At 31.0% G+C, this 15,270-nt stretch overlaps 1 protein-coding gene across 1 annotated transcript in view; it reads right to left on the minus strand.

Moving 5' to 3' along the window:
* Positions 1-15,270, minus strand: part of LOC131665521 (uncharacterized) — a 271,982-nt gene that overhangs the window by 22,505 nt on the left and 234,207 nt on the right. The window contains exons 6-10 of the mRNA XM_058937443.1: positions 14,791-15,115; positions 14,083-14,168; positions 13,969-14,017; positions 11,896-12,151; positions 11,192-11,781 (exon numbers count right to left, since the gene is read on the minus strand). Of these exons, the coding sequence (XP_058793426.1) occupies positions 11,192-11,781; positions 11,896-12,151; positions 13,969-14,017; positions 14,083-14,168; positions 14,791-15,115 (1,306 nt within the window). The remainder of the gene's footprint in view (positions 1-11,191; positions 11,782-11,895; positions 12,152-13,968; positions 14,018-14,082; positions 14,169-14,790; positions 15,116-15,270) is intronic.

Genomic DNA, 15,270 nt, shown 5'->3' on the forward strand with positions numbered 1-15,270 from the left:
AGAAGCAAGGTAAGGTATGTTCGTGACGGCTGTGTTAGAGATTTTTCTGACGTAGCAAATGCTCGCTCAAACCTCCAAGCAATAAATAAACAGCTTCATTTTAAAAAAATTCTAATTTTCGTAATTTCGTATATCGAACATGACTACATCCATCGAATTTCACTTAAATATAAACTATCAATTGTTGAGATATTCATTGATATCTATGAAGTTAATTCCCGTTTAATCGAATGAAAAAAGTTATAAGTTTATTTCAAAAATAAATTTGACAAAGGTGTCAAACTAATCATTTGAAATTCTGGCTTCTGTAACATTTTTGAAATCACGTTAAAAAAATACACTGAAATCAAGAAGAGTCTTCCTGATTCTTGAATAAGCTGTGCAAATAGTCCACTATTTACAAAATGCTTAATCTGACTTTTGATGTTGAAGAAGTTTTTTGAGATATTCTTGCTGCATTTTTGGTATTGAAGAAGCATTCGATAAAATTAATATAGAAACGCTTCTTTCTCGAATAGTTAGTAAAAGCATCCCTCAAGGCGGAATTCTTAGTCAGCTTTTATTTTGAATAAATATCGCTTCTATTTATAATCGGATCCTTAAATCTGTTGGGTATTAACTAGCTATGTTTGTAGAAAATATTGCACTGTATTGGAAAAGACGATCACTGCCTTATAGTAACAGGTTTCTTCAGAAAGTTGTAACATAATGTACTACCATTGATAAGGCTATCCCTACACTCCAATTAAATAAGTATTAAGCCTGATAAATCATTTATACTTATCAAGGAAAATGTATTTACATGTATAGAATCGAAATCTGCGAGTTTCCTCGGTATATTTTTTTATTATCGACTTTCATTCAAACAGCATATAAATGTACTTATCGAAATGACTTCGAAAAAATGATTACTCAATCGGTTGCAATTTATCAATCTAATAGCGACTATGGTGTAATTCTTTTATAAGATTCTAATTGTATTCATAAATTAATAAAGAAAATATTTGTGGTTTTCATTACAAATTTTTTATTTCTATGTATATTTCGCTATATTGAAATAGTTCAAAACTTCAAAAATAATTTCTTTTTTTTTATAGCAAAAATAATTTCTCATATAATTTATTATCGTTTACTATATTACATTTTAACATGCTATATAGTAAAATAGAATAATAGGGCTTTTCTCGGAATATACCAGAAAATATATACTATTCCTTAATCCCACTTTCTTAGATAATAGGATCAAGTTTGCTACTACAATTTTTTCTCAGTACACAAGTCGATATTATTCTAATATTTATATTCATAAGTTGAAAATAATTATAGATGTTCATTATAACATTTAGTTTTTACTAGTCTTTGCCTCAAAAACATATGTATTATTCTCTAACTGTTACTACAATTCCTGATCTTCAAGATTTAATAAATGATTTTTGTATAACTTATTATAAATTAAGAATACTAATATTTTATAGCCCCGAAATACGAAAATGGATAAATTAATTTACTCATTCTATAAGCTTCTAGTATAATTCATCTTATAGTACATTACGCAACTAGGGATGAAAAATATTGACAAGAGGCGAAGCTTCCAGTGTTAATTTACATGAGCTGTGAATTTGCCAATACTTCTTCTTAGATACATAATGCACTATTTCGTGCCAGGGGACGGAAAGTGTAAGTTACCGCTTGCACCCCCACCAGTAGACTTTAGTTTTCAACTATACTGACAAGGAGAATATCTTTATGAGCACTGGAAAATAACAAGCTAATGAAACATGCATTTATTAAAGCAATAAAAAATTTAATTATATATGAATTATTGCTACTGTAAACACTGCAACTTTTTACAATGACCTTGTTATTAGTTCATTGAACAGTAAAAATTAACGACTATTTCATGATATCATAGCTTTGAAACCATATAATTATAATAATATTTGTAAATAAAAGACTGACATCAAATTTTTAGATATAGAAAATGTGTTCCATAGAAAACTTGAATTAATGTTAAATCCAACAATTGAATGCACTTGACAAAGACTCAAATTTTTTTTAAAACTTAGAGTAATGGAATAATTTGATTATCGAAAAGTAGTGTCATACTTCGATGAATTATCAAATTATTCATATGTGTAATATTGTGTAAAATATCGATATATATATCTTATTGTGTGAAAAAAGTAAAATTAAATATTTGTGTTCGTTTCATTAGTGTTTTTTGTCAAAATATTGAAAATTAAATGAAAAAGATTTTTACGATTTAGACAACAAATACTCATTTAGAATAAAAATCACTGTAAAAAAATCTTTTGTTAAGATCAAAACACGCCAGAACAAGAACTTGTCAGTACACTGCAAGGAACACTAAGGTGGATTACAACCAAATAGCAAAGACAATTTAAAAAACCAGTTACAGAAGGATCTAAAAGGATTATAAATAGCGAACAACTATCTGAATTTTACAGTAATAAATAAAATTGTGATTTATACTGTTTAAGCTTTGAATACTCTCGACTGAAATGACAAATTCATTATTACTACATGTCAATATTAAAAATAAAAGCGATAATTTCGATAATCAAGTAACATTTATTAGCAGATTAATTCATAAACCCCTAATTATTATTTGCTCAGAACCCTAGAAAATGGACTTTCATAATCTATACGAAATACTCAACTCCAATACTTTTCTCAACAATGGTAATATACATAAAGAAGACGGTAGGGTCATGTTTATCGATAAAAGTTTACAATGCAATATTAAATAGAAGAAAAGAACAAATCATATTCAATTGAAAATCTCCAAAGTAAACAGATGCTATCACTACAATAAAATAAATTTTCATGAAGAACCAACATAGATATTTAAATCAAAATAAAGATAATGATTATTATTTCAGTGATGGTGACTTCAACGTTGATTTATTAACAGAAGACCATGATATACACGATTTCCTACTAAACCTATTGGAATATAAATAACGATGGTTCCGGCGGGATACTAATGTCATATGGCGACTTGTACAGAGCATGCTCTGCCTACACCACTAGAAAAAAACACAAGCACCCACACGCACCCCATGCCCGCACTCAAACATATGTACCACCCACACACACTAACATTTACAGACACCACACGCCTATAGTCACACACATTCGCATTAATATACGCATGCACACACACAAAAGTGCACGGACATATTCACAGACGCATACACGCGCGGTCTCTCTATTTTTTATTTTAGTCGCTTGTAGTGTAATATACTGGATTTTGGTAATATAAATTATAATATTCATAAATATCATTAGTTGAAGGAAGTAATATCCATATTTTTCAGATGGAACTAGATAATATTGAAACGATATATAAGAATGACATTAATAAAATGGTTACGAAGTTGAAATTCATTAAAAAGAAATTCTACGTATTATTACGCCGACTGGAAAAGCTAAAACAAAAGCAATTCCTTCTTATATTTACGAAGGCGTATTACGTAAGATGTCAATTGCAAATAAGATTTTTTAAATAATCTAAATAACACCCAGAAGATATTAATTGTATAAAAAAATATTGTAGGATAAATGTTTAATAATAGTAGCAAACATAATAGTTTTCATGAATCTAATACCTATAACTGTAATTTCAATACCGACAACTATATGTATTTTGAATATTAAACTCTGTAATAGCAATACCAATCACTATAATACCATTATTAATGACTGCGATACCAGTACCAACCATTGTTATACCGTCATCAACCACTGTAATACCAATACCAGCCACTTTGATGTTTATATACCATATTATACACAATACAATATTAACTGCTCGCAGTCGCGACTGCTTTGTATCTACACTCTACGACGACTTGTGATTTCGGAAAATAATATGTTCAATATTTAGATGACTATTTTATTTCATTACGTGCAAAATGGGAGATAAATTGATTGAATAGATATTGTGTAATCGTGCATATCAATTAAGTTTCAGAACATAATTTTACAGCCATTAAATTCCGATTTTTTATAGTAATTATTAACATTATATAACAATTATCAACATTACTATGATTTTTATTTTAAATTATGAATACGCATGTACGTATGAATGAACGAATAATTCCGCCGTAATTTGTTAAGGTTATGTCCAGAGCTCGCATGCATAAACTCAATTTTTAAGAAAATTTACAACTACATGAAAAAGTAGTAACTCATAGCACTTCAGCATCAAAATACATCTAATAAAAGATAATAGTTTACATAATATTTTATGACTCTAATAGTGGACAAAATGGAAATTCTTTTAGACAACAGATGAAATACGCATACGGACTTTATTTTTTTCAATAATTCACAATATAAATTGATATAAATGATTTTTCCAAAAAAATTCATTACAAAATAAATGTTACTATGCAGCAGAACTTATTTTTAATAGTCGGATCTACCAAGCTTTGGACATTTAAAAAATATATATCATATTTACATCAAATACAAAAGGATGAGATATATTACATAAATAAGAAACTAACGCAGAAATGGATCTGGAATTGACAATTATCACGTATTAAATATTTGTACGTGCGCGAGGACTTGACGTATCGAAAAGTAAAGCTAGATTCATATGTAAGAAAATGATTTCATCCTCGTGTGGCCATTTCACCCTCCCTTCGCTCTGATGCAAAAGTTCACACGAGGTCCTCAAATCATTTTCTCGTTCTAGGATCGAATATACTACAATAGGTTAAATGTTACAATATCCAGTCACTAACTGTTGCCCTGAAACACGTTTTTAACTTTAAATGATAGTTATAAAATTGACTGAATACATGAAAAATTATTATTTCGTTCTATTAGATAACTTTTCTATCGAGAATTCTGTTTCAAATTAAAAAGGTAGATGCATTTTATTATTACTGACTATTGAATAAAAAGAAACGAACATGTTTCTTCACCAAATATAAAAATGACGTACTTTTAATACGACTAAATAATTAATATATGAAGAATTTCTTGTGATATTTAATGCACTGATGGTGTATCGTTGTAAAAGCAACAACGCTAGAATAATTATGAGTTATTATTTTATTTTAATAAAACAACGACATTTCGGAGATATTTTATCTGAGTCTATGAACAAAAATGGAAAACATTTTACATATTTCATAATCGTGTAACAAATTAAAATATACATACATCACAAGTGATATTACCATTAATGATAGCCTCAACGCTAGTTAATTACAAAGATATGAGAATTACATTACGAGCAGAATTTAACAAATATCAATTTACAATTAACTTTGTGCCGGATCATAAATACATTTAGCCTGTAATTATCCAGAATGATAATATAATTTCGATGATATATAACGGTAAATAAATTGATTATCATTTCTGATAAAATTTACACGTCAAAAAGAGAATATTTTGATTTGCTCGTTAGATTCAACATATAGTAGTTTCAATACGTTTGACACTTTAGTAATCAGTGAAACGCGGGAAGAGAGCTGGTGATATTTATATCAAATGATTTAATTGTACAGAAAGTATTGAATAGATGACTGCTTGACTACATAAGATCCATCTACGCGTGCAGGTGGACAGTATAGTTTCCAGAGTAGATGACAAATCTAGCCGAAGGAGTTATATACATATATATCGTCACTCAATACACACATACCCACACACATACATTTACGTACGTACACAAAGAAATCGGTATTGAAAGAAAACAATTTCGACTTATTTGTGTTTTCTTTAGAAGTACCGGTGCATAAATTCCTAACTAGATCTGCTACCTACTCAATCAATTATAGACAATCTCGACTACAGGATCACGATAGCGCCAAGTGGTTGAAGAATGAACTGCGCGAAAATAAATGTTAGCATTAAATAAGAAGTAGGTCTATAATATGTAATAATGAAACTTTTATTACGGAACTCAAATCGAGAAAGGTCAATCTTCAAAATTAATTGTTAACCTTTTAATATTTTATTCGACGTTTCTCTGATCTTGTTATCAGCCTTTTCAGGAAACTGTTTATTGAAAAATAATAACATTAATGCAATTAACAAAACTTTCAATAAACATCACTGCAACATCATACAAAAATACCTATAGCAATCACGATTATAATTTTCAAAAGAACTTACAATACAGGTGATTATCTACATCGTCAAATACCGCATTAGAATAGTACATTTTTTTTATAAAAACAAATACTAATTTAAAAAAAAAATAATAATTTTCATCTTTTATGTGTATGTTTACCAGATATGCAGACAATTGTGCACGTTTATAATATACACACAAATTATTGTGCATAGTGACATAGTGTAAAAATTGATACACGTTGATTCGCACCATGTTATTGTGCTTTATAGTTTATGTATACAATAAAACCGTGCACAATTGTCCGGACGCCGTCAATAACGCTTACCGCCAACTAAATTATTCTTACTACAGGTATCACTTGAAATCATGTGTCTTTGAATATAACGTGACATAAAACTAGGAGGAATCGTGTGTTTAAGAGAGAATATCTGTATTATGAATTCCGCTGTATACAAAGACCGTATAAATTTGGCATGGCCTATGTTACTTAATGCTAACATTTGAATGTAGGATAAATAACAGTGCCTTCTGAAGATCGTTGAGATCCCTGATATTACTTACATTCTTTATATGAAGAGATAATAGAATTTCAAGTAGTCAAGCAGCCAAACGTCTGCTAATTTTTACTGATCGCCAAGACGTTGAGCATGTGACTAAGTTATTTTTCTTAACCCTTAACTGCTATGTGGGATAGATTTACCCCAGACGATTTTTAACAATAAATAAAATTTTTTTTTTTTCAACAATTTTTTTTCAGTGTGTGTAACATTAAAAATTGTTAAACTGAATATTTTTTTTGTAGTAAAAGGTTTGAAATATACTAGAAAAAATTTTTATAGCAAAATATCTAAAATTCTCTGATTTATTCGATGTTTTTCGGGCTGGGGTTAACACCACCGAGCAGTTACGTGGCCAAAATGAGGTGTGCAAGTTAAGGGTTAAATAATTAATTTTTATCTATGAAACTGTTGAATGTTGAACAATACGAACATGGGATTGAGTTGAGTTACTTCTTAATATGTAAGTTATATCAGAATTTACAAACAATTTTTTGTTTTTAAATTTTGATGTCATTCTTACACACGCGCGCGCGCACACACATACGCACACACATTCAAGCATCCACACACTAGGAGATACTCCCTGCTCGCATTGCTCATCAACCCCCCATATTCCAATCTTAAGCATTATTGATATAAAATCTACGATCAGTACTAATTAAAACATATCTATGAAATATATTTGTCTGACTTTTCCGAAGAAACCACTTATTATTCTTAAAATATTGACAAGCTGTAACCTACAGGCAAAAAGAGCCAACCAAAAGGGTAAAAAGAGGCGAACGGGGTCATGGCTGCGGGATAAAAAATGCTTATCCCTATGTGCATATATATATTTTCATACAAGAAAATGGTATATATATTTAATAAAAGTAAAAAATAATAGTAAATATTTAAGATTTCTAATAAGAAAGTTAAAACATTATTTATAAAGATAATAATGCTAATAAATGCGATATAATACATCAATTAATAACTTCAATATTGATTTAATGAAAATAATACAAAATCCAAGAGTAGAACAAATGAATGAATGAAAAAATTCATTTCTAATAAAAAAATATATTTAAAACTTTATATGTGGACAAAAACTGTAAAATAATAAACTACTATGTAAAAAAAGAATATACACAATAAAACGCAAACATAAAGGGGCAAACACAAGCAGAAAAGGACAACCAGAGAAGTGAAAATGGGCAAAAATAGGTAAAAATTGTGAGGTATCAAAATAAGCTTATCCTTATACATATCTAGGGATATATATGTATATAACAACCTTTGCAGTATTAGCTAGTTTATTACAAAAGTATGAAAATTACAATACGAGCAGAAATTTGGCGAATTTCAGATTACAATTTTTGCTTGTCTGAGATCGTGTATGGTATATTTCATGAACTTGAAGAGGGGCATCTTCGAAATGTCATGGTTTCATTCAAATAAAGTAATTACTCATGATGATTCTAGTGTTGTTGCTTCCATAATAGTACTTACGTAGACCTCATCTTATCAAACCTAAAATTGTATGTTGGCAATCTCCAACTTGAACGTTTGTTATCTATGAGTACAAAAGGTATCGAACATTGACATGTATCTATATCACTATTTTTTGTCTGTCAATGATGTCATTTAAACTACAAATATGTGTGTGTGTGTGTGTGTATTTATTTATATGTGTGTATTTTGTATCATCATATACACGTCTCAAATATTTGCAACAATAAAATTGATCGCACATAATGCAGAATTTTCGGTCCCTGATTCTACATTTTTCTAAACAACAGAAACTGTTATTGTGTGACTAGAGTATTTATCAACAATGTTTGAATAATCCTAATAAAAGAGATCCACGTACGTTTCTTTAGTTTGCTTGATGGTAATATATAATTATATAGAAATAGTTCTTAAATCAGGATTGTTCAACGAATAATCTCTCCGAGACATTATTTTATTGTACATAAAATGTAATCACGGTTGCCTAATGGGTAAGAACTTAGTCGGCCTTTATGTAAGAGGTTCTAGCCCGAGGCATGTGAACATTTTCAGAAATTAAATTTTCATATGCTTGTTACTGTCACTCTTGGTGGTTCGGATTAAACTTTGAAGGGGCTTCAGCGTGGAGGATGTTGAAAAATTTGAAGGTTAGGAAAAGTGTTGAGATATATCTATTAAAGTTTATAGATTTTCGGACATTTAAAATAGACTCTTTCAAAAGAAAGTGAAAAATAATACAAATTGATCGTTCACGTGTATATTTTGATCGAGTAGTTACAAAACTTTCGAAAATTTGTCCACTCCATTCGAAATCACCAGCGCTATCAGGAATCTAATTCAGTCACTTCATTTTCATAAGTGTAAAAGTCAAGCAAAACATTATAGAAACAATTTTTGTATTTTGCTCGTAAATAATTGGCTTTATTTGAAGTAGTTTATTTTTATTTATCCATTAATAGTTCAAAATAAAAATCATACACGTGACGTAAAATTACACAAATATTTTAAGATTTTGTTTTCTTTTTGTACATTTATTAGAAAATATTTGGAAAACTTCGAATCAATTAATTTTCAAATGAACTTTTGTCGTTTGAAAAACTCATTGCACATTTGAAAAACTCATGAATAGATGATAGTTATCACTTCTACAGATAAAACAATTTATAAAATAAATACATTCGCAAAATTATGTTACATTTTCGCTGTCGTAAAATTGAAAAATATTTGGTAGTTTATAGAAAATTTTATATAACTTTTCTTAACAGAATCAGTCTATAAATTCCGAAATATAGAACTAATGAAAAATGTAATACGAAATTATAAAACAATTGAAATTTTCAAAATATAAATTTTTAAATTAAATAAATTATATAATTTCCAAATAAATAAGAAATTACTATGTACGAGCGTGCGCGCGCGCGCGTGTGTGTATGATATGTACATAATTGTGTGTGAAACATTCATTTTATTCGATTATAATTAAATTTAAAAAATAGTTAATCTTCAGTAATCAAAAATATTTAAGAACGGTAAGAAATGTCAAAGTTACGATCGTAATTTCGGGTCAGCTACAACGAATAACGATTTTGGTACATACACATTTTCAAAGTATGGAATTTGTGTCTAACGTTTCTAACACTTTTGATACTAATTCAAAAACGTTATCGTGATCAAAATGGCAATTTAAAAAAAATGTCTTTCGTTGTGTAAAAAAAATGTATTTTCGTTGAAAAAAGTATACGATTTTTCATATTTTTAGTAACACCATGGGAAAAGCGTCAAAAAATACAATGAAATAGATACCTGTCGACGTTCAATACCTTCTGTGCTCATAGTTTTGAAAATTAATGGGTTAGTAGAATAGCACTTAGCATAAAATAGCAAAAATCTTGCTAATGCGTAATACAACGTTTTTGATGTAGCGAGAGTAAATTAACGATTTACGTATCTTAGTGTATTTTATTGAATTTTTTATTTATTTTAAAAGTGATGAGTCGCCGACATTCAAGATTATGATTAACTAATCTATGAAAAAGTGTGAAAATAAATATTCCATTTTTACATTTGTATAGAAATCGAACTTTTTTAATAATAAAATGCATTATTCTGAAGGCTAATGAAAATTGAAATTATATTAAATGATTATATATTTTATACAGATAAGAGGAAAAATTAGAAGTAAAATTCTATAAATTTCAGAGTTAAAGTAAAGAGTAAGTCATTTCAAAATATATGAAATTATGTTTAATAACAATGTTAAGTTATATGATGCAAAAATGTTATCAAATAACATAAATAATATTATTATTACTAATTTAAACATCTCGTCGTTCTTGATAATTTATGTTTTAAATGTTATATAATTTTGGAGCGATTAAAACTATCAATTATTTTAGATAATGAATATTAATAGAGTTTTAGTTACAAAGAAATATTAATATGATTGTAAAATATTTTTAATTGTATTATTATTAGATAAATGTCGTGTATTACAACTTTCAAGATCATTTAAAACAGTTCTGATTTATTGAAGCTGTAGGAAGCTAATTATTTAAGATAAAAAAAACTGAAAAAAGTATGGAAAGCGCGCCAATCAACGCTGATATTTTAATCGAATAACAAAATCCTCTATTTACTCTGCACAAAATAATCACATTATGCAGCACTTTCTGAGCATGAACGATGAGAAATTTGTATTCTTAATAATTACGACTGATAGAAGGTTGCATTAAGTTTTTACGTGAATAATTGCAACACATATTAAAAACTTTCTTTTAATAAGCTAGCTCATTTTTTATTATTTACTTAATATTTTAAGTTTCCTATAAGATTTTTATTAGTAATAAGCTAGCTATTAAAACGTGTTCACCATTGGCTAGATATGCAACAAAAAGATATTGCAAAGTCAAAAAAACTTTAAAGATATATGATAAGATTGAAATGGGAGCCAAACTAGAATGAGAGTGTAGAATTATCTTGGCAACTGCCTAGAAGCAATGCTAGGAGTGTGAGATACCTGGGTGGGTAGCAATCAGCTGGGCTTGAGCGAGCTCACCAACGACTGCGGCAGCACCACCACTCATTAGTTTGGCATTATTGTTTTCGGTAGTGGCAAGTTTTGTATAGTCAGTCAGAGCACGCTTACGCTGCATGCTGTCGGCCTTGACAATCGTGATATCGGGATTATTCTCGAGCACAGAACTTGCGGCTTTGGGTACGAGGCAGCCGACCTGAGCTAGATCGACATAGCCACCACCTTCGCGTTTGATACTTGCACATGCTGTGGGAGAGGCAGCTTGGGCAGCCGCATTCATCTTGTGGAGCATCTCGCTCATGCTGAGCTGTTCAGCAATGTCAGCCTCGGGTCCCATTGCAGGCGGTGGTGGCGGAGGTGGTGCTTGGTCAACGCCTACCTGACTGGCGGGTGAAACACTGAGGTCACCTGCGAGAGAGATCCGTTCGGGACCCTGTAAAGTTGATAGGTACGTCGCTAACGTATGAACAGTCACATTGAGAAACTCTGCTGCGCGAAATAACGTTATTTCCTTTCGCCTTAGTTTGGCCAGAATCTCCGCAGGTCCCGGCTCCGACCAAAAGTCCCGTACTCTGTAATGTTCAAACGTACATGAAAATATGTATACACACGCGAGGTACGACGTAAAACAGAGGAAGAGATAGAGAGAGACGAAAGAGCGAATGAGAGTAAAATTTGTAACTTGCCTGTAAGGATGTTTGAGGCAGCCGTAACTGTCTCGATATCTCCCGTAAAGGGTGCCATAGGAAACACCGAGTATCTCAGCTGCAGTTTTCATCTCGAGCTCTTTGCTCTTTATCGCATCCATGACGCGTCGCGTAAAAGGCTCCTCCCAAAACTCCTGCCGTCTGCCTGTTGTCAGATAGTCGTTCATCTTTACAACATCACGAAATTGCTCTGGTATTGCTGGATTCATGGCGTTCGAGTTTTGCGTTGTATTAACTGCAATAACACTTTGTTAATATCCCATTTTTAAGCACGATTTCTATCTACATCGGATTATGGATTCCCTATTAATCAATTAAGGTGAGTGAACCCTCCAATGAAACAACTATACGCAAACTGTTATAACTTTTGATAACGAATGGATATGTTTGTGTATGAATGTTCCTTAAAATGAACCACTGCATGATTGTTTTTATATCTAACTCGAGCTATTGTATTCTAAACCAAACCTCCTTTTTAGGGGTATGCAGATAGTGGGCCCGATATGGAACTATTCAGAAAACAGCGTTTTTAATTGAATTATATGCAACAAATATAAATATTATTGTATCAAAATATCTTATACATTTATATGTGGAAATATATTCCGATGTGCGGAAAGTTGAGTAAGAAAAACAAAACGAAGCATGTCTATATAGTAAACAGAAAATAGATTGAATAAAGTATGAAAACGAATAAATGCGAAGGAAACAAGTAGCGGGTACGACAAATACAGATGAATAAACAAATTATCCGATGAATTACAGATAGACTCTCTAATATAGTAATGCTAATATCGAATTTACTTTTACCTCTTCGAACAATTGTTTAGAGATAGTTAAGTAAGTTTAAACGGCTAGCTGATGTTTGATGATTAGGCGATTATTGATAATGGCCATATCTGATAAGGGCGGTGAGTTTCGTTTCACATAGGAAGAATAAATTGGGAGAAGCCTTAGCTAATCCGACGTGCCCGACCGCCATGGTCCATGAAGATTTGCATAGTTTTTTATTACCATAAAAACGGTATGTTAATTAGTATTATATGACAATGTTACTGTTACGTTCGAACAGTACTTTTGAACAATAAAAGAAAAATCGATATTTTAGCTTTGCTAAATGAAATAATTACGTTTTATTTTAATATGTCAAATTTTTTCTTAAACTATGCACAAAAAATCAAAACTTTAATAAAAAAAAACATTGTGATGTTTATTTATAATTCATTATTTATGTGCACTGGAATTCCATATTTATTATACTCGTACAACAATAACGATTAAGACGGCACATGGTTAGAAAATTTCTGATTAGCGTCGATACGCTATAGCACAAGTAATTTCACGAGTATTCGACGATAATCCTATATTGGGTAAAGACCCATATTGCTTCTCTCTACTTGATATCTATACCCAACTAGAAGTAATATACGCGCTGAACTTACTTGTGGCCTGCGTACTTTTTTTCAATTTAAAGAAGTGTTTCAGGTAGAATTATTTGCACCACAGGAGAAATCCCTTACGAAAAGATTTATATCTCAGAAACCGTAAAAATAGTTAATTACTTGATTTTTAACGTAAGATAAAAATTCTTACGTTTCTTTTGAAACAATATCAGTAGTAATTAATTCCGCAATCGATCCCGCTTTTCTCAAAAGTATATTCTAACGTTTCTATTTCATAAAATAAGGAATAAATGCATATAAACATATATATTGAATCATTATTCTATAAAATATTAACTGATTATTCAATGAAATCATAACACTCGAAAAAGTAATAGCGAGTCGCTAATAACGCTTTCTTCCTAACAGCAAGCTTTATTACATTGTTCGCAAGCCCAAATTAAAGTATCCCACCTATAATGGTATAACTCCAGAAATGCTGATTCTTGTGAACTAAATCCTAATCACAGTTCATGAAATGTACGATCGATTACTACAGACCGAAATGTATGTAATTATCTCCAAATAAATGTCAACATTATAATAACCAATTAATTTTTACATAAGCTACAGCCCCCACGTTTTCCATCCAGGTATTAAGTGATATTACCTTTTTTTTCCTGTTCTAACATGCTATCATCCTTCGGCATGTACGACAGCTACAAAAACCAAGCAAATAACAAACAGTTTTCGTTTTTTCCTGATTTATTTGCTGATTACTTACGATGGGCATTGGGGTTTCGTTGCTCTCCGGCATCATCATCTCATCGTCCCAACTCTCGTGATCACCTTCGCTCAGATCCTCCTGCTAAATGTAAAAGATCTTCATCAGTTAACCATAGCATATTTTTTAAACAATATATCCAACAGAAGTTCAAGTGACTGGAACAACGCGTCGCACACGAATATATTTAAAAAATCAAATAATATTTAAAAAATCAAACCTATTTATTTTCGTAGAAACCATATTACACTCGAGTAATTTAAAGAATTTTCATTAATTATCACAATTTTCTATTATTTATAGATTATTATTCAGGGTGAATGGCTTCAATAACTGATTATAGGCGAATATTGAACAAGCATCGATAATTACAAAATTACGCAACGGAGAGAGCCCTTAATTAACGCGTATCGTAGATTTTTTTATTCTTGTTCAATTTTAGTTTTTGACAATAATTAAAGTTATCCACACTAGGTTATGATGCAGAGAAGGATGTGGAATAGTGATGTTTCATTTAAATTACAAATTATTGGAGTATAACGGTTTTTGTTGAAATGCAAATCTGTTATAACATCCTGTCAAATAGTCTTGTTTTCTTAGCTATCTGTTTATTTTGTTTGTTCGTCTTGTGTGCGCTCCGCGAACCTGCATTAAGCGAAGAAGGGTGCTGAATATTGCAGTGTAAAAAGTTACAACTTATCAATTTCGTTCTTACGTTGGCTGTAATGCAAGTGATTTTGGGCGTGAAGACATCATGAGCGGACGGTGGGTCATCAAGAGGCGGTCTACCCCGACGTCTCTGCTTGGGTGGTGGTGGTAGCTCAGTTGCGAGTTCCGTCTCAAGACCCTCGCGTAGCACCGTCTCCACACCGGGGCTATGTCCACTTGCGATGAGGGCTTCACCTTGAGCCGCTGCTGCAGCTGCGGCTGCGGCTGCAGCAGCCGCGGCCGCCGATTCACTACGCCAACTTACTTCTGCAAGGCCCTTTATGTGCAAATCTTCAGCAGTTTTCAATAGTGACGATAGTCTTGTCTGTAAAACGTGCAAAAATAATTGCTTATTCTTTTGTTAATAATCACAATAAAGTTAACTTAATCGAATTTGGGGCTCTATCTAATGGAATGACAGTGGGATTCACATTTCTTAAGCTCACTGTGCCTAACATAGCAGATTGGAATCCAAAAATT

The sequence above is a fragment of the Phymastichus coffea genome, unplaced genomic scaffold (genome assembly GCF_024137745.1).
Source record: "Phymastichus coffea isolate CEN01 unplaced genomic scaffold, Cenicafe_Pcof_1.1 PCOF00003, whole genome shotgun sequence".
NCBI lineage: Eukaryota > Metazoa > Arthropoda > Insecta > Hymenoptera > Eulophidae > Phymastichus > Phymastichus coffea.